This window comes from Sprattus sprattus (genome assembly GCF_963457725.1).
Source record: "Sprattus sprattus genome assembly, chromosome: 4".
Taxonomy (NCBI): Eukaryota; Metazoa; Chordata; class Actinopteri; order Clupeiformes; family Clupeidae; genus Sprattus; species Sprattus sprattus.
The window spans coordinates 3,618,746-3,643,672 of NC_137923.1; the positions used below are offsets into that span (position 1 = coordinate 3,618,746).

Here is a 24,927-nt window from a genome sequence, read left to right on the forward strand (position 1 = left end):
CCGTCACATGATAAAGACCATTGGCATTGATCCTCGTTTTAATATCCCCTCCCGCACGCATTTCAGCAGCAAAATAATTCCAGAACTGTACGAAGTGACTAGGAGAGAGAAGGTTTGTTCTGTTGTTCTTTAAGGGTGTATTTATAACAGTTAAGTATTTTCTAGGGTTTAAGTGTGTGAATGACAATGTTTGTTGTTTGAGTTTATTGAATAATGTCAATGTTTACATTTCACATTACTTTACAGTATACTGCACTTTACTATATTTAATATTGCCTGTTTTTGACAGAAGGCCAGAATAGTGTTCCTTGTTTAAAATACATTTTGTGATTTTACTTAATATGTGCCCTTTTTACATTTAATTGCATCTTGCATTGTCTCTGCAAGTGTGAGTAGAAGCACCTTGTTGACTTGAAATAGAAAAGACAAATATAACCTAATGCGTGTTAGCGGCAGGATAATATTGATATATCGAAACCGAACCGTAACCGTGGCCCAAAAACCGTGATACAAACCGAACCGTGGCCACACTGTACCGTTGCATCCCTAATACATTTCATTGGATTGAAGTACAGCTACTTATCAGGGTATCATCTTCAGGACAAGGTGAAAGCTTAGAAAATCTGACTCTTAGCTTTCTTAGGCTTAGCTTTAGAAAAGATAATATACTCCTATGACTTGAGCAGTGTTAAGGAAGAGGTGTTATGAGAAGATTAATTCAAAAACAGAATAACAAATACTAACAGCATACAAACTGTTTACCTCATTGCTTTCATGAATATTATGATCAATCAGCTGGAGCAGAAACCACATGACATTCCTTAATATAAAGGTGGTAATTAGATTCCAGTGGATTATGTTGCGAAGGCATCTAATACTCCTAGAGTTAGAGATGAAAAGAAAAGAGAACATTCAGCTATGCATATGATGAGTCAGTTTCCTTCTTTGCATTCCTGAAATGAGTTAAGAATATGCATAAATGCAAGAAGGAAAACAGCCCAAGTCCAAATAAACGCTCTGGAGCTTGAGTAATGTGTAATGAACGACTATCTCAGAAACAAGAGCAGTAATATCTGTCATGCGTCAAACATACTTATATCAATATAAGACATGCAAATACATTTTACAAATAAATAGATAGCAGATGTATTATTTCACTAACTAGGTACATGAATGAATCTAAAAATACTGATGTTGGATAATTGTCTTCATTACAATTATTGAATCATCATCTTCCAGAATCAGTAAACAAAACAAAAAAACAGATATAAACTTGCCTTAAGCAGAGGAACAGTATGAAGGCCACGACTAAAGCTCCCACAGATATACAATGACCAAGGTAGTTAATGATTAAAGCAATCTTGTAGTGCATGGGATACTTTCTCTGAGGGTAGAAAAAAAACATAGGGCAGGATGTACATCTATTTACTAGATTTCGATCTCAACATGCACTTAGAAATTAGAGAGACAGCTGCAGGTTAATGGTCCATCTACAGAGAAAATCACAGGTCATCTTAAAAATGTGCGAAAAATATGCTACCAAGAGCTCAGGCTTCTTTCACAAGTTCAAAGGTAGATTAATACCTAGCTTTGCTAATACCAATACCATTGCTAGCAAAGTATTGGATCATATTAGGCTCAATAATATTGTGAGTTTGTAAAATTATGTTCAGAGATCATTTCACAGCCTTCACCTTGTGTGTGCCTGTGAAAAGCGAATGCATGCACACATCTAAATGTATGAATTCAAATTATAAGCCATCAGCTCCTGGCCACGGCCGAATGCCTACGTAAGTCACTTTGGATAAAAGAGTCTGCTAAATACCGGACCTTTACAAGTGTCGTAAGCTTGTAACTCCAGTGTCGCATAGGGTAGGAAAAGTGTGTGTCTGCCCAACACACATGTGCAAATTAGATGTCTGCAGCTCATAATATTATTGACCCTAAATTGATCCCAGAAGTCCATGTCATATGAAAACTGCATTATAAAACCAGTAAGGTTAACTTACACATTCACACACTGTTCCATTTTCACAGCCTGTTATTATAACGGGTGACATACAAATATGAACATAGACTAGATCATTTCATGTGGGTGGTTCTTTCAACGTACACAAACAAAATCATTCAGGCAGAGAAAAAAAAAACTACCTAATCAGAGGCTAGGGCCAGAGAAGCTACTTTTTATAGTTGGCAGTGTGCACTAGGCACAATTCCAATGCCATTCATTATCGCATAGTAATTGTATTAAGATTGAATGAAAAAGAACAAAAACCTATTACCTTGGATACAAAATATAATTGTGCCTTTATTTATATGTAATGACATCATTAACATTGTGTTTTCACTAGTACTGTCAAAATGAACGTGTTCATTGTTGTGATTCATTTGAAATATTTAACACATTCCAAAAAAATTATGCAATTAACACAGCCTGTGTTTTGCTATTACTTCTGTGGGTGAATATGTAATTGTTAAAATATTGTAATGAGGCTGACCTCACTAGCTCCCTCCCATAGGCAGTAAATGAGTGGACAGAGCCGCTCCATAGGGTTTGGATGGAGAGCAGTGACACCCGATTATGGTCTACTTCCTGTTGGGTCTACTGCAGAGCATAAGGTCGAGCTTGGTGACGTAGAGCAACGCAAGACACACCGTGAGAAACACTGTACTCTCTGGCAGCTGTGCCCTAGAAATGTAATATTTTAATTGTACCAATATACATTAGTCAGATATACATAAGAGGAGAGAGATTTAATTTCTCAGCTAAATGTAGGCCTTGTTATTGAAAGCCAATGTTATTTTAGGTAGTGAGGGGGGTGGGGGTGGGATTATACTGCCCACATACTGTAAATCTTTGATTATGGATTAAGATGTAATTTCATCAGGTTGATAGAGTAGTATGGAATCTAAGTGTTTGACACATTTCCCCAGACTAACAGTTTGAAGTATATTTACTTTTGTGGCTAAATGTTATCTTACATAAACGACAGTCCAGCTCTCTTTAGTTAGCCCACATTGATTGATTGAGCACAATCCAAAATGTCTGTTATGGCCAAATTCATTTTTCAGATTCCCCGATAGCTCTTATCCAAACAATATGGTTACTTCTCTCCTTTGTAACTGGATGTCACAAGTTCGTGATGTAATTGTTCATAATTGGAGAGAGAGAGTATATCACGAGGCCAGAAAGCGATGCAGTGTTATGTTTCTTTAGAAAATAACAAGAACTATATAAAGGGCCAGAACGCTTCAGAAGCCAAGTTGTTTGATGTCGTCAAAAGCCTAAATGAATGGGTGTCAATGGAAGGCTAATGCTAGGTGGGCTTCTCATGCTGAGAGGCCCTCCCATACCTGGCATGCATTTTGAACGCTCGATTACACCCCAGAGTACCTCTCTTCTCTGCATCTTCGTCTCAATCCATATTTCAAAACAAAAGTCCCTGCACACGTAAGGTGCCACACATACTACAAATATGCCTTTCAAGCTGACAGTCAATTTTGATGGCCTCGACAGTTTCAGATAAACACATAGACATTTTAGCTTCGCATCAGTGTGGTTCTGACAGCTGTATGTGCTACACAGCTGATTCACTTGGACTGCAGCTCCTGATTTGACCTGACTAGACTATAAGAGTGCAGATTCAATTCAGATGATGCTGAAAGGCCCTTTCTGGAAAAAAAAACAGCATCTATAAATAGAGCACATGCTATGAATATACTATAATCCCAGGTTATGGTGTGATAAGTAGGCTAAAACTAATTATATTTGCAAGCCAGATAATTAGGCCTCAGGTTTGTCGTAATGGCTGGATCAGCATGACAGTAACATAGGCTACTTATTACATTGATATAATACGTGCATATTACTGGGAATAGCCTTTTGCCTTTTCTTTCATACTACATCAAATCTGGTTATTTACAGTCAAAATTAATGCACTTTTAATTCTCATCAGTCACATGCTACCCAGATGGTGGCTTGAGTACAGGGATCCCTTATGTGCTGGTACAACAGTTGTGTCCACAGAAGTTAAAACATGCTGGGCTGTCGAATCAGTTTGATTCTGATTGTGTCATCTGACAGAGAAAAAACAACCATGGGGGATATGGGGATACGTGGCATTCAAAGACTACATCAGTCATTAGAAGGCTTTTCCCCCACCCACTTATGGAACCCTCTGGCATCTTATGTTAGACAGAGGGGATACAACACTGTCCAATACATCATGCAGCATTTCTCACCAATCATTTCTAGATTTACCTGAAATGCTTGAATTGTTCACATTAAACAGGGGCGCTGCCATTCTCCAATCATATCATCATACCATGGTGCTCAGCCTCTCAAAATCATGAATTATAGGCTATTCTAATTCAAACTTAGAGCTCTTACTTAAGCCATGAATGAAACTGAGAAACACGTCCGAGCACGCCAATCCCCTCAGAATCCGCACTGATTGAAACAGAGTCCAGGAACAGAACAGAAGATGAGTTCAGGAGTTCAAGTACCATAACAGGGTCATGGCGCATGACTCGTAATACTCTACACAGTGACAATAGAGGCTTTTCTTTTGGTAAACTATTTAGTGAGGATGGCCATAAGTGAGAAGCTCATGATTAAAAAAAATAAAGCGTAACCCACCTTCTCTTCCAAAATCGGCTCGCAATTTGAATAATTACTTCTGAAAGCCCAGGTTCCATTCTCCATGCATTCTCTGTATGCACTTCCTGTAACAGAAAACAAGGAGAGTCACCTTTTCTACTCTGCCTTCCCTCCAAGTACCTCCAAGCATATTTAATAAGGAGAATATTACTGAAAACGTTTTTTATGCCATGACATTTGCCTGAATTGCTTCAACTATTTTCCTTTTTTATTTTCCTTTTGTCAGAGAGGTCATATAATGAATAACGCACATCCAGGATCCGCTTCTTATCAGGACAGTCACCCTGCTGGGCTTTAGTTGAGAAATGACGGCTGCTGAGGTGTCCTGGCATATTAAAGTAATAGAAGAGTCAGGGCACAAAGCTTGAGTTACCTCAGCCTCAAAGGTCGTTATTCCTCTAAAGGCATATTTTTCATGTGTCCCTAAAACACGTGTTTTTTTGTTTCGAGTTTTAGTTCTAGCACGTGTGTCTAGCTGTATGTTAGCATCACATTGATCAGCTTACCAGTGTTTCTCACTATATGCATGTCTGTCTCTACTTCTTTGTGTCAGATGTTACTTATACATTTGTTTACATATTTCAGGGCCTGAAAAAAGTAGTCATCAAATTAAATAAAATGCTTGACACAGACATACAAGATTTTAGAATGGCATCGTTGTTGTTAACCTTATGGCATTTTACCGCACCTTCCATGGAAATAGCAACAACTCTTAACTCTTCTTTTCTTGAAGACAGAAAATGGGCATCAAGATAATAAAGGTATTGTTATCATGATCCATCTAAGTAGACTTTCTTCAGTGAGAAAATTAGCACAAATTAAGTGAAATTAAAAATGATGTTCAGTTCCAAGAAAAGTGTGTTATCTTGCGATTTTAGTGGTAATGAGGATGACTTTAAAAATAGATATATCCTTGTGCTAAATATGAGCATTTTGTGAAATGCACATGTATGCATAAACATATACACGCTTCATTGTATAACTGTACTTCAATACTAATGCATTCACAGTTTTGAACAATATGCATGAATATATAAAATGTGTGATTATTATCGGAAGGCAAGAGTATGTTGTGACTGCAACAGCAAATGTTGAGCAAATGCTTTGACATATATAACAGGACAGGGGTATAGAATATCATAATAATATGTTTAAATATAGCCAGAGGCAGCGATCATCGGGGTCCAAACAGATTGGGTGAATTGCCCTAAGTAGCGAACAATTTGACTACTTCGCTAGATGACAGAATGCATTGATTGCTACATTGAGACTGGCCATTGACAGCCATTACTTGAGAGAGCCGAATGGAACTTAAGAAGCAAATGTAGCCAAATATAAGCATACCATATTTTAAAATTTTAGCTTAAGTGGTTGTTCAGATATTGAAATGTGTCAGTTGCAGCACCCCCTATGGAGAATATGTCACAAAATGTGGAGTGCATCCAAAGAAAGTGGAAGTGATGCAGGGTGTCAAATATTCTGAAGCTTGAACCTTCACATCACAAGATATTGGCTAGTGAAATGCCAAACGTTTATTTTTTTTACCATCATTCACTAGGTGGTGCTACTCCACAAATGAATTGTAAAGAGCTATGGTAATGCATTTAGCAAAGGTGAGCCTGCCATAAACATTTGAACATTTTGGCAAAACGGTTTTCAAACTATTGCCCAAATAGTGCTTTGACCCTACCCTGCTTCAGGGGGCACAAGTGTAATGCACACCTACGAATACAAACCGTGTATTCCATATCAGACATGTTGGGCTACAAGCATACCCAGTTTCATGTGGATTGGTGAAGTCTCAGTATATGAAATCATGGAGCAAAACTTGGTGGGAAAAAAAAAGAAGAAGAAGAAAAAACTGACAAACCATATGACTGCTTTGCTGTGTTCAGCGGCAGTCAGAATAACAAGACATGATCAACAGAAATGTTTGCTAACCTTGGTGGAACCTGCTAGTTCCAGTGGTTTTCTGCTGCCAGCTAGGATTAAAGAGTGCTTTTTTTGTGCTTTTCATTGTATCAAGACTCAGAGTCAGATGTATCTGAAAAGGACCTCCAGTGAAAAGGCCTCCAATAGACAACAAGCTTTGTAATGAAATGAAAGTTTCCAGCCCTAAGGTTTATGCTATTCAGTTGCAAACAGGATGAGTGAACAGATGATAATATGCCTAAGTGTAATCTAACAATATTTCCACATTCAGCTTTTAGTCCCTTTGTAACAAGGAGTGCAACATTGTGTGTAAAGAGAACGAATCTGATGTAGACAAAAATAGGACACATGTAGGAACATCTCCAAGCAAGATAATACACATTTGGATAAAAAGACAAAAGGATCACTGAACTAATTTTAATGTCTAAGTTGAGGTTATTGGTTGCTGAGCTTGTTATGACTTCCCACTAGGCTGAGCATCAAATTCACATCTTATAAATGCAACAGTGGCATAACAAATTCTACAATAGTAAAGTTGAGAAGAGGCCGCTATCAGTAGGCATGATATTATGCTAAAACATTTCACTGTCACTGTCACTGCCAACTGAAAGGTCAAAGTCATTCTATAAAATAAACAATCTAATTACTGTTAAATATACATTAGCAAGTCAGACTAATTTAATGGGCTTAACAAGGGATAGCACAAGCTTAGTAGTACATTGTCATAATGAACAAGAGAAAATTGTAATACGAGCTCATTTATTCTGTATATTCTAAAGAATGCAAAACCTTTACATTGATACATCTAAAGCAACTAATTCCCATGTTTCGTATATGTGCCAGCCTTGAGGGATGAAGTCTGAGCTCCCGACCCCAGCTGTGCCCATCATGCATTGCAGCAGTGGGAGACTGATGGAGTGGCAGAAAAGGAGCACGGAGGTGTCAGGCTGGCAGCACGAGAGTGCTTCACCTCACATCCCGTCAAAGCTGGGAGAACATACAGGATGCAGTGGTCACTGCCACTACACTACACGAGTGAGCTACAAGAACTCCACTTATGTAACACTCATTCACTTAGAGCATGGCATTGGGCCAGGAACTGCGTTCTACACTAAGCTCAGCAGCTTCGGAGTTTACCAATTCTATCACGTCGTATAACATTTTTGAGGGGAGAAAAACATTCATGAAAGGGGATTTGGATAGCTTCTTATTCCTGGAGTTATTTGCATTTGGTTAATACCTCTGTCTGTCATCAGCTTTGAACTGGAGTGTTCTCCTTTTCCATTTTCTTCATTTCACGGCCCATTTTATCGGCGTCTTAGAGAGTCTTTGCAAAATGTAATAAATTAGATTTCTCCACAAATCCTCTACATTTTCTGCATTTGGTTATTATGTCCATATCACTCAATACACTTTAAGAGACTGCAATTAAACACATACTTCTTCAGTTCAGCTGACATGGGCATAGTGGCAAAAGAATAATTCTGTCAACCAGATCTATTTAGATAAAACATCTAGAATTGGCACATTTGTAAAACTCAACCCCCCCCAAAAAGACCTGACATGACTCTGCCTTATCCAATGCAAAACCATGTCCAGGCCTATTTTTAGGTAATAACAGTATTTCAAACCCTCTGGGAGCAGATCCAGCAGGTTAATTGAATAGAGCTTTAAAAAATGTATCTTACCTAACCTCACAATTTCAACTCAATGGACTGAAATGAACTTAGTATGCTGGGTGATGTAAAAACAGTGGAGCTAGATGCTGAAGTCATTTGGTCAACTCCAGTCAAGCCAGCACTGAGTGCAACAACACCATGGCACCATGTTCATTTGACATGTCACCCTGTGCATCCTTGTTATGGATAATACAAAAAAGCATCAACCATTAACATTTCACTGTACATGTACATTTCACTGAAATGAATTAATGAAACAACTGAAAAAAGGTTCTGTGACACTTTTATCTCATGGATGTATGAAAACAACAGAGCAGAGGCTTTAAATATAAAACAATCACTCATTCAACGGAACCACAGCCCTGACCTGGCAGCAATGCAAGATTCTATCCCAAGATTCCGTGTCAGTATGCATAATTAACCGAGAGTAAACAAGTTTATTTAGCGCCAGCAGCTAAATAACACAAAGCCTGCCAGCTATGTTTTTTGGCAGCGGGAGCAACAAAGAAGTCAGAGATGACTGTTAACTCTGCAAAGACAACAAAGAGCAACCTGTTTCCTCCGTCCACAGAACACTAGCCAAGCGACATCTTTTCCCGAAGGACTGGAAACATAATAACTGAGCATATCTAGCATGCATAGTAAAATAATTTACATGGCAAAATATGGGACTGCTTAACCTTTGCCAATGTTCATTTATTGATTTGGTTGGTTCACTGACCATTAAAGTTGTGATGTATTTTCATGGTAAGGTATTGGGTAGCTGTTGTTAGTTGCTGTGATGATGTAAGTTGTGCTTCACACAGAATGCAAACTAACCATCCTCTTTTCTAATCTGGCACCATTGTCCTACACGGATCGCATGGACATACATTGGCCTTAAACACAGGCCCGCACCCAGAGAGGACACTCAAAGCTCCTGCTTCACACACCCCTTTGTTTCTGACCTCACCTGTGTGTTTATGACCGTGCACATACAAGCACATGGAAAATATAAAGGCAAAAAAAAAAAAACACATATTCTTCATGGCGCGCACCCAACATTTTCACACCCAAGCCTCACACTCGCAAACACTCACACACACACACACACACACACACTAGGGCTGGGCGATATGACGATATATATCGTGAGGACGATAGAAACGTGTCTATCGTGACCTTTCTCCTCTATCGTTTCTATCGTGATAAACTTATTTTTTCACTATTACAGCTAATATACATTTTAATATAATTTCACATCCTAATATAACATTTTGCTTTTCTTATTATGCAAACTCTAAGTTTATACAACTGTAAAAAAAGAATATTAAGATACATTTTAGAGAACGTGGTTTTGCGACACGACACCGCTTTACATTACGCTGCTTTGCATCATACGCTTGCGACATGATTGACGGTGAGAGCCCACGAAATTTAATTCTGGTTTTAAAAAAAATGAATAATGGACGCGCTGCAGGAAGGTGTAACTGTTACCACAGCCGCTGTTATACAATTGGGCATCGGCACCCATTGCTAATGACAGCGTCATTACTTTATTGCAGCAGTGAAAATCAAGACATTACAGACGTGCAAATGCTGGGGTGGCCCATTCAAATCAACGGAACTTTTTTGAACATTTTGGAGAGCCGTATAATACGAGTATAATACAAGTGTAGCCATTTATTAGCAGATTCTGTTCCATTTTTCTCAATGATGGTCAAATAGTTGTAGTTTAAGATGCACTATTTCGTTAGTTTAGATTTCTTTTCAGTATTTCAAAAGTGAAGGAGCTGTGGGAGCACAAGAACAGTGAGCATCTAGCAGCGATTATCATAGACATAGCATATGTGTATATGTCTTTGGCGTTTATAGCTTAACTATCTAGATTCTAAGTAGCATGGAGGTTTTTTTTGGTACTCCACGTAGATCATAAACCCTTGAAGATAAAAATGAAATTGGTTGGGAAATGTAAACGCTAATATGCTTTTTATCCAGATAAAACGCAGCTCCATCATTTACTTGCGTTTGTTTACAGGACCATCTTCACTGTTGCACCAACGGGCTGAAGCGGTCAATGGGGCGTATGTGTAATGGCCAACTTCTTAATTTTCTTATTTTTATACGTGGCCATATAAGAAAATCTTTTTCTCATCATTATTGCTATAGCATATGAACAAACATTGAAAAGAAAGTTTTTTAATTAAATTAAACTTGATTTATCTTCTGAAAGTAGGCCTACATTAAAGAACCACTAAAAGTCACAAGCACTGGACTAAATGTCATGCACTTTGTTTTAATCTTACTATTTAAAGATTCAATGGAAACGTTCAGTACAATCTGCGTAATTGTGGTACAGGTCGTGATGGATCACACTTTTAAGTACACCCCTATCCAGTAAAGCAAGAGGGCATATCGTGATATATATCGCTATCGTGATATAAAATAATCCATATCGTGATATATGTTTTTTTCCATATCGCCCAACCCTACCTGACCTTGTGGAAGGCGTTTACTCTATTACCAAAACTGAAAACAGTTTGAAAAGTTTGATCGATGTAAAGAGTGGATTAAGCTGGGCGTTAGACCTCATCATCAGCAAAACATAAACACCATCAACAAGGACACCTACATCTGTTCAAAGGTAATAGTACTATGTAAAGTCACATTACATTGTATATGGTCACATCTTAAGGTAGCTAATGTCTAAATAATAGCTAACGTCTACATCAAGAGGGGGATCACCAACATCGGTAAAGTTTGCTTCCTCCTTATTTTTGTGGTAATGTTAACGAGATTAACAAAAGGACAGATAGGTTGGTTGCTGACATATTTCTAAGATGAGATAAATCCTCGCCTACTGTAGTCCTTGTCGGCTTCTTGAAGCTATATTGCCTGACGCCCAGAAACTATTCAATACACACTGTGGCAACCGGCCAAACGGAACTGGTGTTGCCATGTTTCTCAGAGTAACTAAGGGGGCAGGACTTACAATCGGTCAATTCAGAACTCCAAAGACTTTCGACCTTTACTAGTTATTGATACAGTCATTTGGTTGTTGTTAATTAGTTAATAGTTAATCCTAGCTCCAAATTGATACTTTCAAATATTAGACGTATAACTTATATCTTAGTGGCCCTTGTGGGGAAAGTATTTACAGTAATGCACAATACCACCCACTTGTGTTTGGTGCCTCTACACAGAGCATGTACCTTTATTATTTTGGTACCCCTATATGAGGAACTAATGTCCCTACACTGATGTCTTTTGAAAGATGTCTGTGAAAAGGTGGCACAAAACATTATTATTATAATGGAACCAGAAGCGTCCTTCACTGTTGGAATTGGTCCCTCTGTATTCTGAGCTTTGTGATACTGTGGTATATTTACAAAAAAATCCAGTCTCTGTGGGAATGATGATTCATCCGACCATATAGCATGGACACGCATTATTTTCCAAGGATAAACACTTATGGCAGCTCTACAGCTCCACTGACTACAGACTCTTGCTGATGAAGATGTTTTCCTCCTAGAGCAGAAAGGCCACATCAGGTTAGATGTATTTTCCCGATGAAGTATAGCAAGCAGTCAAAAAACCTCTTGCTAAATGTCACTGAGGTCTTTTTAAAGGCACTTTGTTTCAGATGTTATAATTTAAATACAAGGTAATAAAATATATGAAGTAGCAATTCCATAAATGTTTCTAAATGTGATCCACCGTAGGTCAGCAAACTGACTCTACTTCTCTTGCATTAGAACTCCTGCAGAAGCTCTTGGTTTGAGGAGCTCTCCAGGCTCCTGAAACTGTAGCAAAAAGAGCTCATGGCTTCTGTTGTGACCTTCTCTGCAGTGCCATGACTTATTTAATACACAGTTGTGAGGAACAAGCGCTTCGAATTTTTCATTATCTCTAAGCCTCAGAAAAAGGCTGACACATTGTCATTTAATCATCTCTGGGAAATACACAAGCTGTATAACTGAACAATGAGAGAATTCCACTGTTCTCCCTTTCACACTGGGCATGTACAGGAAGTCACATAACACCAAACTGAGACATAATCTACCTTGAGTACATACTGACCCCCTCAGGGAATCAGATTGGCTGTTTTTCATCGATCTTCTCTTTCTCTGTCCGTTTCTCTTTTTTAAGGTAAGTGTACGTCTTTTTATGTTCTTGTCTACAAGATGAACATGTGCCTTGACAACAAAGTTCATCCTCAATTGTCAAGCTGTGTCATACACCTGCTAGATGTTTGGACTGAACATTCCTCTCCTCAAAAGTCACGCACCTGAGTCGGATTTGTTATCCTAGCTTTCCAGTCATTTCAAATTGAAGCTATGGGAAGTGGAGGAAAGTGGGACATGTCACTGAAATGTACTAGAGATAACGCACTGCTTAAGGGACTTTGGCATGTCTTTTCAAGACAGCCATGAATCAGGGCACAGCTCTCATCATGATGGCAATTCAAACATACACATGGACAATAAGAAGACACACCGAGTGTGTGTCTCCACCAGATCAAACCCCTGCTAGTCCAGGGGGTCAAACGGAACATCCCGAAATATGGATGCACGAAAAAAACAGATGACACAAATAAGACATGTTGAATGCTGCTTTGATGTTGTCCTACAAGTCGGAGAATGGCAGCATACTCATTTAACATGGCAAGTTAGGCTTTTTTTCAATGGGGGCTGGGCGTGTGTGTGTGGGGGGGGGGGGGCAAAACATCAAGGGAAAGCCTTTGTTACTCATCCATCAGGGGACTCACTTTAAAGGTCTCTGTTCAAAAAAGCCTTTCAAAACCTCCTCTTTTAGCATCAAAATAAAACACTGCAGATGTGTAAGCCTTTTTGTCACCGTGAAACAAGCCTTAAAGTAAAAGTTTAACTGCAAAGAAAAGCCTTAAAGCAGAGGATATTCAGTAAGCTTCACAGAACTCTCAGCAGTACAACAGTTTAACTGAATATCTGTGTCAGTATGTATCTCCCGTTCTAAGCTAATATAGTTTTCTTTAAGTCTCTTTAAGTTATAACTAATAGCTCTTTGACCGGCTATAAATGTTGTGGTCTTTTGAATGTTGCCCCTTCTTCTGATTTATTTAATACTGATCGTACCTTCAAATGAAGCAAATGAAGTGATGATGTAGGTTTGAGAAAACGCTGAACAGCTGCTTTTGTGAAAGCTGGGTGTTTTGCGTGTAAATGATGGAAAGAGCTGACTCTCAGAAAGGGCTTAGACACTTTTGTGTAACAAATGTGAATTAATATAAAGTCACTGCCACAGATGTCTCTCATTGCAGCTCATATAGTCAGCAGCGTATAAGCCAGTGTAAGGCAGTGGCTATTGGAAATAACTGTCATTGTACTATGTGAATCCATCCTTCAAAACCATGGCAAAGCACAACACATCATATTTTATTCTAAATATGGAAACCATTTCGCAGTGCACATTGAATATTAAATCTAACTTGTGCCTCCAATTAATCATGAGAATAAATGTTCTCCAGAGGGTTCATACTCATGAATCTTCAACAAAAAAAAAATATTTTAGACCAGAAGATACAGGGCTATTAAATCTGTAAAAATGTATATTAAATTGCATCTTGCTTGTATGAAAAACACATGGAACACATGAAGAAAGATTAACAGTATGAGTTTTATTATTGTAATCAGCCAATAACACAGCTTTAAGAAATAATCTATTTGAATGGTCAATTGAAGGATGTGGCAGTCAATTATTTCTAAATAATGACCAGTGATCTGTATAACTGCACAGGCCAGTGATCTGTATAACTCCACAGTCATCCATTGTTTCCTTCATTGCTTACTATGCAGTTTGACTGCACAATGCAAAACTATTTACATGTAGTGGGTCATCATTGCACATCAAAAATCCTGATTGCCTGAGTTTACTTTGTGATAATGACCAGCTGGCTGTGTACATTATCCCTTTCTTATTTAGGTCACTGAGCAGGACATTTTTTATCCCTTGGCAAAAAATAATTTGGATAACAATTTAATTGACTCAGTTTGCAGAAGAATGAAAAGGCTTAGCTGGCGTGCCATTGAAATTGGGCCAGCTGGTAGCTCTCAGTGCTCACTTAGCATAGCGCTAGGTTGATTTCATCTTCTCAGTGTTATCATGAAGAGGTTCTCTAGGGTTTACACAGCACTTATATCAGTACCATGCAAAATGTTTCATTGTCCATTTAAACAATGAATGGAGTAATTGAAACAGATCACAAAATCCATAAAAAAAAAACAGTTTTGGAATGTGCGCTGTGTTTAACTTACTCATTTCCATAGTGCAGTGTTAAATGTGCAGGAAAAAGTTTGCATCATCAAGGACACTACCTACATTTCGTGTAATCTGCCAAGACTCATGGCTAATTTGAATGGCCTTAAAAAAGGGAGGATGAACTCTATGAGCCAAAAAGGTGAACTGTGCTCATGGTACAGCCAGAGACCTTAACTAGATCCAAGGTCCTTGCTACTTTTGTGTGTGTGAGTGTGTGTATTTTCTCTATCAGGACCACCAGGGACTTTGTTTTTCCTCCCATAGCCTAGACCCTGCAGTATACTCTCTAGGCTTGGTGAGGCTAAAGTCATGTTGCGGGGGGCTCAAAGGACAGTAAACAAGAATGGCCTGCTAACGGCTATCCCCCTGAGCGACCTGGTTTTAAGCCCAGTGTGTAAGAGTCAGGGAGCGCAAAATCAAAAGTGACATTTCTCATGCCTCTAAGGTGCCTGATCTAATGGATGGCATTTGTGGCTTCTGTGCACACACTGTATCTGGAAGGCACAAAGGATGTCAGTTACTGCCTGTGCGCCTGCAGTTTTTGAAGACGTCGAGCTACTTTGAGGTTGTGGTCAATTACTCAACCATCTGATTGTAGCCAGCACTTTAATTTCTGCATGTTTAGCAACTGCTGTGAGATAACAAACAATTATCTCCCTGATAAGGGCCAACGGATGCCAGGCGCAAACATCGGGGCATGCTGACATCGCCCAAGGTCTTTCTCGCAATCACTTTGGCCTGCTGCACCATCTTGATCACACACACTGGTTCACCCACCCACACATACACAAATAAACACACACACACACACACACACAACTTTTTGAATTTGTCTCAATGACTATCTGCCACGATAAACAGCCTGTGCCAGTGTGGTGGATGTAATTTGATCAGTCTGACTGGGGACACGCTCAGGTGTTCCTTGTGTGCCGCCGAGAAGAAACTGCCATAAATGAGCCAAACTCACTTTTCCTGGCAACCACAGCCGTAAACATTTCCAACAGGGACTTCAGCTTTTGGAGAAAACATCTGACTGGTTTCGCATCATTGCCAATTATCTCCTAGGTGTATTTTAATGCATTTAAAGTCACTCAGCGTTCCATGGTTTTCATAAATATTTTTTTACTACATGATTTGCTGAGGTAAGACATGAAGGCGTATGAACATAATATTATGCACACTGGATTCGTTTTAGGCAAAGACTAATATTATAGTTTTAAGAGAGCACTTAGGGAATCCACGTTTTGAAGAAGGAGGGCAACCTACTGAGAAGTGAAGAGTGCACACACCTCGCAAATGACCTACTTTGCCTGTGTGCACATAGGGCCAGTAATGTGTGTCATAAAAATTCAATGCCTTCATGTGGAAGCCGTCAAAAACCATGGGGACGATGAAACATCACAGGAGCGTGTGACAGAATGAGTGTGGACAAATCTCACTGTTCTGCTCAATTGAGTGTGGAGGAGAGAAGCTGTGTCCTGTAATTGGATGAATACCATGTATCGCATTGGATGAATACCATAGATCGCATCCACTTTTTCCATGATGGCAGCATGTAGACCAATTATGATATTCCTTTTCATGGGTCGTAGAAGTTGTTTGGCAACACAGAAAAAATCCAGAGTATTCCATCAATAATTAAATATTCAAACCCCATAAATGTTCTCCCAGTGAACTGCTGTCAAATAGAAAGCCTTACAACTCCCCTGACATCTGTTTCAAGTTGGGAAAAGATGTTGAGCATAGGTTGTGTCAAAGCAAAAAATCCCAGACTTCAACAACAATTAAATTTAGCGGTTGGAGATGGTACATTTGTATACTCTACTCTGTATATCCTTTATACTGTACTGTATATGTTCCATAGGAAAAATTACAGTTGTTAATTGCTGTTTTAATTAATACTAACGTGGTTCCATATTTTGTTATTTCAATTATATAACTCATGACACCGAATAGCCTCGGTTAAATTTAGTCAAAGTCATTGTCTTCTGATTACGAGGCCTTTCTTGTAACATTCTTTTCAGGGCTTAAAGTGTTCCGCCAACTGTGATTTGACTGAGCGCATGACTATATGTAAAACTGAGTAAAACTGAAAAAGCTTGCCTATAAATTCAATGAAATGTACATACTGCAGTCGCCTACTACTCGGAAACATCAGCCCTGGAGACCAAGAATGTCTGTATTCAACTTCGACTGACCTGGACAGCTAAAATGTCATTATCTGCCCTCATAGTCTGGGGCATTATCCTGTAATTGCTGCCCTACCTGTCAGCACAAACATGTCCCATACTCATCATAGTGTTCCCTCTTAGCTTGGTTCCAGGGTTAACAGCTGTTTAAAGTCACAAACACAATGAATTCTATGTTGGTCTTTAAATTAGCAGATATTGCTCTGAAACAAAGCCAGAGATATTCTAGGAACCTCTTTGGGCCATGGATGGGCAAGATAGCACACAATTACATGAATACACACTTCACTATAACAAGTTCCGATCAACTCAACTCAACAACTTTTAAAGGTACTGGTACAGTGTGTAGTTTTTAATGGCATCATAATTATGTTTTCTTTAGTGTTAATTACCTGTTACTTACTATCTAAATCGTGTTTTCTTAGCTCTTTGTATCTACATGGGGAATGGGTCCTCTTCCATGGAATCCACCATGCTACGCCCCCATTTTTCTATAGTAAACCAGAACAGACAGGCCAAAACACTGGCTCGAAATAGGCACCGTCAACCTCACTAAAATAGCTTATTATAAATTGGCTTCCTCTGATTAGCAATGCCTATTGTATCTCTGCTTAAGAGTCAAATTGATTGATGGCTGAGAATGGGATAAACGGTTCCTCCTTGCACCCGAAAGAGAAGCATGTGAGTACCTAAGTGCATCAGTAAGAAATTGAAAATAATTTTCAAGCTCTGCTGTTAAACTCATAATCATCATGTCAAGCTGCACGCCACATTCCAATTACAGACCGGCTGACAAAGTCACTAGCTCCCTCTTTTGGGAAGTATCTACCTATCTATCTTGCCAAAAGTCCGTCTTTTTCTTCTCTGCTTAACTATTCCTGTTTCAAAATAAAAGTCTCTTTACACTTGCTACATAACAAATATGCTCGTGAAATTGATAGTTTACAGGAGAAAATCTGATATCAGAGTTTAAAAGATGCCATTACACAAAAGTAACTGCATTTAAATATACTTCCTTTGTATTCATTCTACACTTATTCTGTGATTTGATGGAAAATCCATTATTGCCAGCTTCAGTCTTAAGAAGAAAAAAAGTGATTAATCGCAATTAATCACAGCAAATTGTGCGACTAATTTTTTTTGTATCGATTGACTGCACTAATCTGTATGCTTGCAGACCATTCAGTGTCCCTCAGCATCTACCCACCTCAGGGGAGTCTTGCTCAAATTTAGATTTTTAGTTTGCGTTTATTTTCCACAGCATTAAAACATTATATGTCATTTAATAGTCCTGCTGAGAGGCATGAATGGTACCAAATGTATCGACTCATATGCACTACAAACAGTGAGAAGAGATCTGATCTAGGTCTTGATTCACAGCAGTCTATTATGTTGTAATGCTTCCTAAATTTGCAATGAATAAGCTATAACATTTTACAAAATCTACACTAAACCATTACCTAGATGACGTCTAACACTACTGGTATTTCAGTCACAACATTTGCCATTAAAACGCTTGATTACAGTTTTTTTCACGTTTTACTGGGTCTAAATTATTTGCATTCACTACAAACACAAAATCTACAAAACACTAGACTGAAGAAATCACAAAGCATCAAGATCTTCCACTTGAGGAACTTTTTTGATTTCTCTCAACAAAACAAAATACATTTCAGAAACAACTGTTTTTCCTATGTCTTGCGCCTGCTGTTCCAACATTCTGCGCCATCTATTAAGTGGAGCATCAACAAAAGACAAACCTGTTTGCTTCGTTCCCTTTTCAATTGTAAATAATTCAAGCAATACAGCTATTCTTGCAGTACCCCACTGAATGTGATTTAAATGAGTGGTAGGACTGTGCTGTTACTGACCTGAATAAATTACATCCTCCAAATATCATGAGGCCTTGGTGAACAAGGTCAATTTAGAAACATGCTGAACAAGCTTTCACTCAAAGGCTAGGGTCTTTGATGGGAGGGAGGTGTTCTGATTTCAACGAAATCAAATCAAACCGCTTCCTGTTCTCTTTGAATCAAGCGTCACAATAAGTGCCAAGGAGCTGCATCATATCAAGCTTCTCTATCTGCATATTCGCCAAAAATGTGCCATCTTTTTTGTTAGCTAACATGATGAACATACATCTAGGATGCTGAGCTTTGGGTGGCAGTCAAATCGATGTTAGCACAGCCAGCAGAAACCCTGACACCTTTAGCAGACACTTATGTTATTGACTATATGAGTCAATGCAGACCTTCAGACCTTCTACTGAACCGCTAAACAGAACAATGGCAAACACCTCCCACATCACAAGAGGCAATCAATGAGAAATGTGCTGAGGGTAAAATGGCAGTTGTCAAGCTTTCTTGTCTCTTTAATCACTGAAAGTAATTCATAATAATAAAAATGGCAGCCATGACAGAAGGGAAAATAATGAATAATGTATTAACCACAGCTATTCTGAATTACAATGATCTGTCTCATTAAAAGACGAGTCATCACTGGCACACTGTTGGGCTGCTATGTGCCAAGAGATTGAAAGTGTTAACTGGACTGAAAAACAATTAAATGAAGCCTCCGTGCAAAGTCCTTTCTGTCTGCAACCAAGTTTGAAATGCCACACAAAATGAACTCAAACTCCTCTGAATGATATGTTATGATTATTCTTTCAATGTGAAAGTACGTGTCATTAGGGATGCATTTTGCATAAATGAATTACAGCCCATAGCACTCAGTTATGTTATTTCCTGTCATGGCCTTTCTAGCATGAGTGCAAACCAGAAGTGACTCAAAAAACTCAACAAAATTCTTCAAACCCTCAATACTTGCACTGCTAATCGGCACTGATGTAGCTTTGGGGCTCAAAAGTCTTTAATTAGACGTCTGACATTTTTTGACATTTAAGAACAGGGCCATATGCTTCATGTGTATATTTGGAGGCAATGTCCATCTTTTCACTTCACCTACATCCTACGCAAACCATATGCCTCTTAAATGCATGTAGAGGTTACTGCAACTGAAGCCATCCATACAAATATGTGAGTTTGCCGTAGCATCCAAATAAAGACAATTGGGCAGGCAGGACAATATTTTTTTCACCACCGGGGTTAGTGCTGTCAGTGAAATTCCTACTCTGCCCAGTGGCAACAGGAAGTCAAAGTCAGGACACTGGACATCATGACCACGAGCGACCTCTAGTTTGGTGAACGCCAAAATTACATTTACTGTGAACGACACAAGTTGACATCATTCTCTCCAGCTCTCCTAAAAGGCTTTTAATAGGCTAGAAAAGGTGCATGACCCATTCTGACAAATCTGTAGTTTATGGTTTTTAACTTAATACACAGCACAGTGGAGTTCTTAAAAATGTGAAAGGGTTAGTGACATGGAATATGGAACAGATGATGAATTCATAATTACAATGTCATTCACCAATATTTAATTCTACCTGTGGTATCTCCCTGCAGCATACATTCCCGGGCTCTGTAGACAGTTTTTCCACACTTAGCCCAAATACACCTGTATCAGGAAAAAGTTACAACATTGCGGATGTAGTTTTGAATGTTGTGTTACTATTAAAGACATAGGTCACCAAACGCAGAACACATAGTTTAAACGTTGTAATAAATGGAGGTAAATAAACATTATTACAAGTTTTGAACAAACCCCCCACTCTGCTTGGCCAAATACTCCTGTCAGATAGCATTGGTGGCTGAGACCTAACTGAAAAGTTATAGCCTGAGTTTTGGCTGGTGTAGTGCAAGTGCAAGCAAGGCAATCCAGACTTTTCTCAGTTGTAGTTCCACGTTGGTGGAACGACCTGCCTAGCACTACCAGAGCAGGAGCGTCCCTCCCTACCTTTAAGAAGCTCTTGAAGACCCAACTCTTCAAAGAGCACCTCTCTTCCTAAACTGGCACCTTGGCTCAACCTGCACTTAAGCAGCAACAGGCCCGCACTTCTTTTTTTATTCTTTCTATGTCGTTTTATAAGCAATATTTATTGTTACACCAGGTTTTTTAATGCTCTTAGCTTGATTGTTCTCCCTTGTACGTCGCTTTGGACAAAAGCGTCTGCTAAATGACTAAATGTAAATGTAAATGTAAATGTAGTAGGGATACACACGACAGTTTCCATGGTAGTGTGAAACCTTACTTGGGTCAGCACACCCCACAAAATAAGGAGTGGCTCATTAGCATTTACGTAAAGGAACAGGCACTCAAACAGGTCGCCCTGAACAGGGCTGTTTAAGATAGGGTATGAAGGTGCTGTTTTGTGTGATCCTTGTAGTATTTTGACCAAAGTATGTTACAGACATTTCATTAAGACCCCAAGGACCATGTCAACTTGATGACTCCTTTAATTTGCAATGAAGGGAAAAAAACTGTAATATAAAAGCAGAATAAAACTACATGCAATATGATTTCTGTCAGGTCTCAGTCCAGCCATAAAATATAGAACTATGTAATATACTAGAGTTACTTTCACTTTCACTTTCACTTTCACTGTTAAGAAATTTAAGATATGGAATACATACATTACGTCTAATGCATTTTCCATAACAACTCTCTGCTTTGTTGTGGAAGGAAAGACGATCTGTGTGGTAATCATCATGGAGATTTTACAGCTCAAGTCACAGACTTGTACATAACTCAGATTTGTTCAATAAAGGAAAAACAAAACCTCACTGAAGTGCAACAGAGCAGCAGACAACAGTTGTTTTTTGTTTAAATACATACATTTTCTGTTGAATCATATGGAAACATTTTTCACCATGCCCCATAAATGTTTAAAAGATAACGCAACATTGGGCCAGCTGTTGAAAAAAAAGGAGCCTTCGAACCATCAATACTTTGGTCCTTGTTGTTGTTTTGTAGACAGCACTATTGATATTTGTTAAGTGTAACCAATTTCTATAGACTAAGGGTCTTTCTGCAGTCAGTCCCCAGCAGCTGCACACACTGACACTCGCTGCTGGTGATTGGGCAGGGCCCTCACGGCCCTTGGTCTGGCAGCAAGTGAAGCATTCACAGCTCTTTTCAGCACAAATGTACTCACGAAGGACTCAAATTGCTCAATGCTGACAATGAATGCAGTCAAACTCAAATTTGCTTGAGGGTGTGGAGGGGTCAAATATTCAATTATTATTTTGGACTTCATAAATAAAAAAATATATTCTCAAAAATCTGACAAAAATAGGCCTGCTGAAAGAAACTAAATGTTGTTTCTCTAACAGCATCCACTGATGTTTTTGTAAAGGGGGTGAGTGCAACTGATGCACTGGAATTGAATTTCTTGGCCCAGGCTGAACTTCGCAAAAAGAATACTGAGCAGAGATGATAGTCTTTCATTCATTGTCCACTTCAATTTTAAGCCATTTTTACAAATTAAATAAAGGTATTCATCTTTTTCATCAAATATTTATTATACTGTCCCTTCTATTATCGCACTTAATTTAAAGGTACAGTATGGTATACTGCTGAAAGATTGTTGATATTTGAGCTCAACAGCTAATCAAATCTACATCTCTCTCATCCATTCTCCTGAAGCAAAGTGTTGATTGGCTGGAATAGTGTATTGATTGATTCAAACCACTATATTTGCATCCAATTTACAAAGAACTGTGCCATCACTGAATTTGACAACAAGCGTGTTGGATTGCAATCACAACCTGCAACTTCAACTTCAAACAAGTTCATGATTCACTGAACATTCCAAAGAGGAGTAGGCTTTAGGTTCTAAGGTATGGAGCTATTTTTGAATCCAAGGCATTCTTCAGGTTTCTGTAAATCATTTCTGTGAAGTTAAAGCTGGCTGCCGGTAGCTGCTTGCATTAAGTTCAAGTCACTTATGCTTGCCTACAGAGTGCTTGCTGGTTATGCTCCCACCTCCCTAAATGCCCTTGTAAGGGCAAATGTTACACCCAGGACGCTGCCCTCATCTAGTGAGCGGCATCTGGCACCACCGCCTGTGCAAGCACGGCAATCCAGACTATTCTCAGTTGTAGTTCCACGTTGGTGGAACGAACTGACAAGCACTACCAGAGCAGGGGCGTTCCTCTCTACCTTCAAGAAGCTCTTGAAGACCCAACTCTTCACAGAGCACCTCCCTTCCTAACTGGCACCTTGGCTTAACTTGCACTTAAGCAGTGACAGTCCCGCACTTCTTTTTCTTTCTATGTCATTTTCTATTTCTTGAAAAAAAAACAAAAAAAAAAGCAGTATTTATTGTTACACCAGGTTTTATTGCTCTTAGCTTGACTGTTCTCTCCCTTGTACGTCGCTTTGGACAAAAGCGTTTGCTCAATGACTAAATGTAAATGTAAAGCAACATTATGCAACAATTTGACACTTTTTGAGGTATGGTTTTCAACTAGTTTTGGTACATCCTCAAATTAATTTTGATTGCATATGGTCATGTGAAGGGACAGATATACACCTGGGCCTTTCCCACTAGACATCCAGGATATGCACTATTTAGTTCTGTGTTCCAGGCTGGAACACCCACCTAACATGGTATAAAAGCTTTCACAGTATGACATTGCCAACTATACTGCCAGAAGACAGCAGTTAGTGTGTTGGCAAGCTTCTATCAATGCCAAATGATCTGTTGATGGTGTTTGCAAGGTTTTTGGATGCCTTTTAGGTAGTAAGCTTCCTCGTTTTGGAACAGAACTACTTATTGCTGCTTTAAATAGATAACAATTTGCTTATATTGTTGTGTGGTGCTTGTAATACCACAGCTTTGCTGCACAGAATACTGTGGACTGTGTTATTTATGTATTAATCATAGACTACATACTCATGACGTTTTGCAGTTGGTGAAAGGAGTGCTAACACTTTTCATCAGGAGGACTGACAACATAATAGCATGACATGATCACACAACAATCCAATTTAAAGAAAGCCTGTGTTGGATATGAAAGATGGGAATGATGGTTTTGCTATAGCCATGCTAGCACTTGGACATACAAACAACCCTTGTGTTTATTTGTGTCTCTATCTGTCATGAGTACAGATCACACACTGAATAAAATCAGTGACCCCATTTTGATTTCACAAAAGGGCGAGTTTTGAGCGCTGTTTCGGTGCTCATTGATAAATGATGCAGCAGAAAAGCAAACAGCGTGGCATATTTGGACATAATTTGCATCATTTTTGTAAACGTTAGGCTATCACCATGTATGCTATCTCGAAAGCATAAGGTGGCCAAAGATTCATAGCATTCACAGCAGTACACCATATACTGTATGGACAGCTGAAACAGAGAAAGCACAAGTTGGTGTGACTGTAAAATCTTTGAAGAAGAAGTCATCCCAAGTTAAATTGACTGAATAACTGCACTACAAATCCTCACACTTCCTACCTAAGCAAGATCAGTAGATGATTTGTGTCCTATATTTCATGCAATATTCAACTTTTGAATTGAGCTTGATGTAGAGACCTTCACTCCATCTCCCTGGCCTCTGCCACAGATGTGAACTTCTCATATTCTAACATGCATAATATTTCTTGGATCGCTGAGCAGTGAGAGGTTGTCTCATAACAGTGCGGTCTGAAACTTGCTTTAATGACCAACACCTACTCACTGTGTGTCCTTCATTACAAAAGAATGTGGTGGGTGGGTTGTTCAAAGTGTTACACTTCATTAGTCAGAACGGCTAGGTAAGTGGCATCATTCAACCATGCACCTGGGATGTGTGCTCCTTGAATCATGGGAAGGTAGAACATGTATTTAGTGTGGCCATTTCACCACTTTTTTCATCAAGGTCAGTTTGTTTGATATCAGGGTGCCATTGTTGTCATGTGCCTTGGTTGACTTCAATTATCATGGACAGAGGCAAAATCTGCTCTGAAGAATTTGTCAAAACATTCAAATGAGTTAGAGATATGTTAAATTCCCAAGGCACTGCGTTTTCAAGCTGGGGCCTTCTATATCAATGTGCACAAACTCACTATCCTAAGCATGTGACATACCATGTCACTGGCATAACAGCCTCATGAGTTGTGTTCGATTCATGAAATAGAATATGTGACAATGTGGAATCATCACTGTCCAGCATCTTCTGTACTTCATTAGCTGCAATTAACTTGATGACAGTGGATAACAGCCACGTCAACTTGTCAAACATGTGTTGTCAAACAAGACTCTTTTATAACCTTCCTGAAGCAAGCAAGAAAATGAGGAAATGATAAA

General features: G+C 38.9%; 1 protein-coding gene across 3 annotated transcripts in view; it reads right to left on the reverse strand.

Annotated features, from left to right (window-relative positions):
- Positions 1 to 24,927, reverse strand: part of LOC308363312 (corticotropin-releasing factor receptor 2) — a gene marked incomplete at both ends in the record, with an annotated part of 57,424 nt that overhangs the window by 17,133 nt on the left and 15,364 nt on the right. For all 3 annotated transcript variants that reach the window (XM_080836128.1, XM_080836127.1, XM_080836129.1), the window contains 3 exons: positions 763 to 880; positions 1,278 to 1,384; positions 4,640 to 4,725. In XM_080836128.1, the coding sequence (XP_080692254.1) occupies positions 763 to 880; positions 1,278 to 1,384; positions 4,640 to 4,725 (311 nt within the window). The remainder of the gene's footprint in view (positions 1 to 762; positions 881 to 1,277; positions 1,385 to 4,639; positions 4,726 to 24,927) is intronic.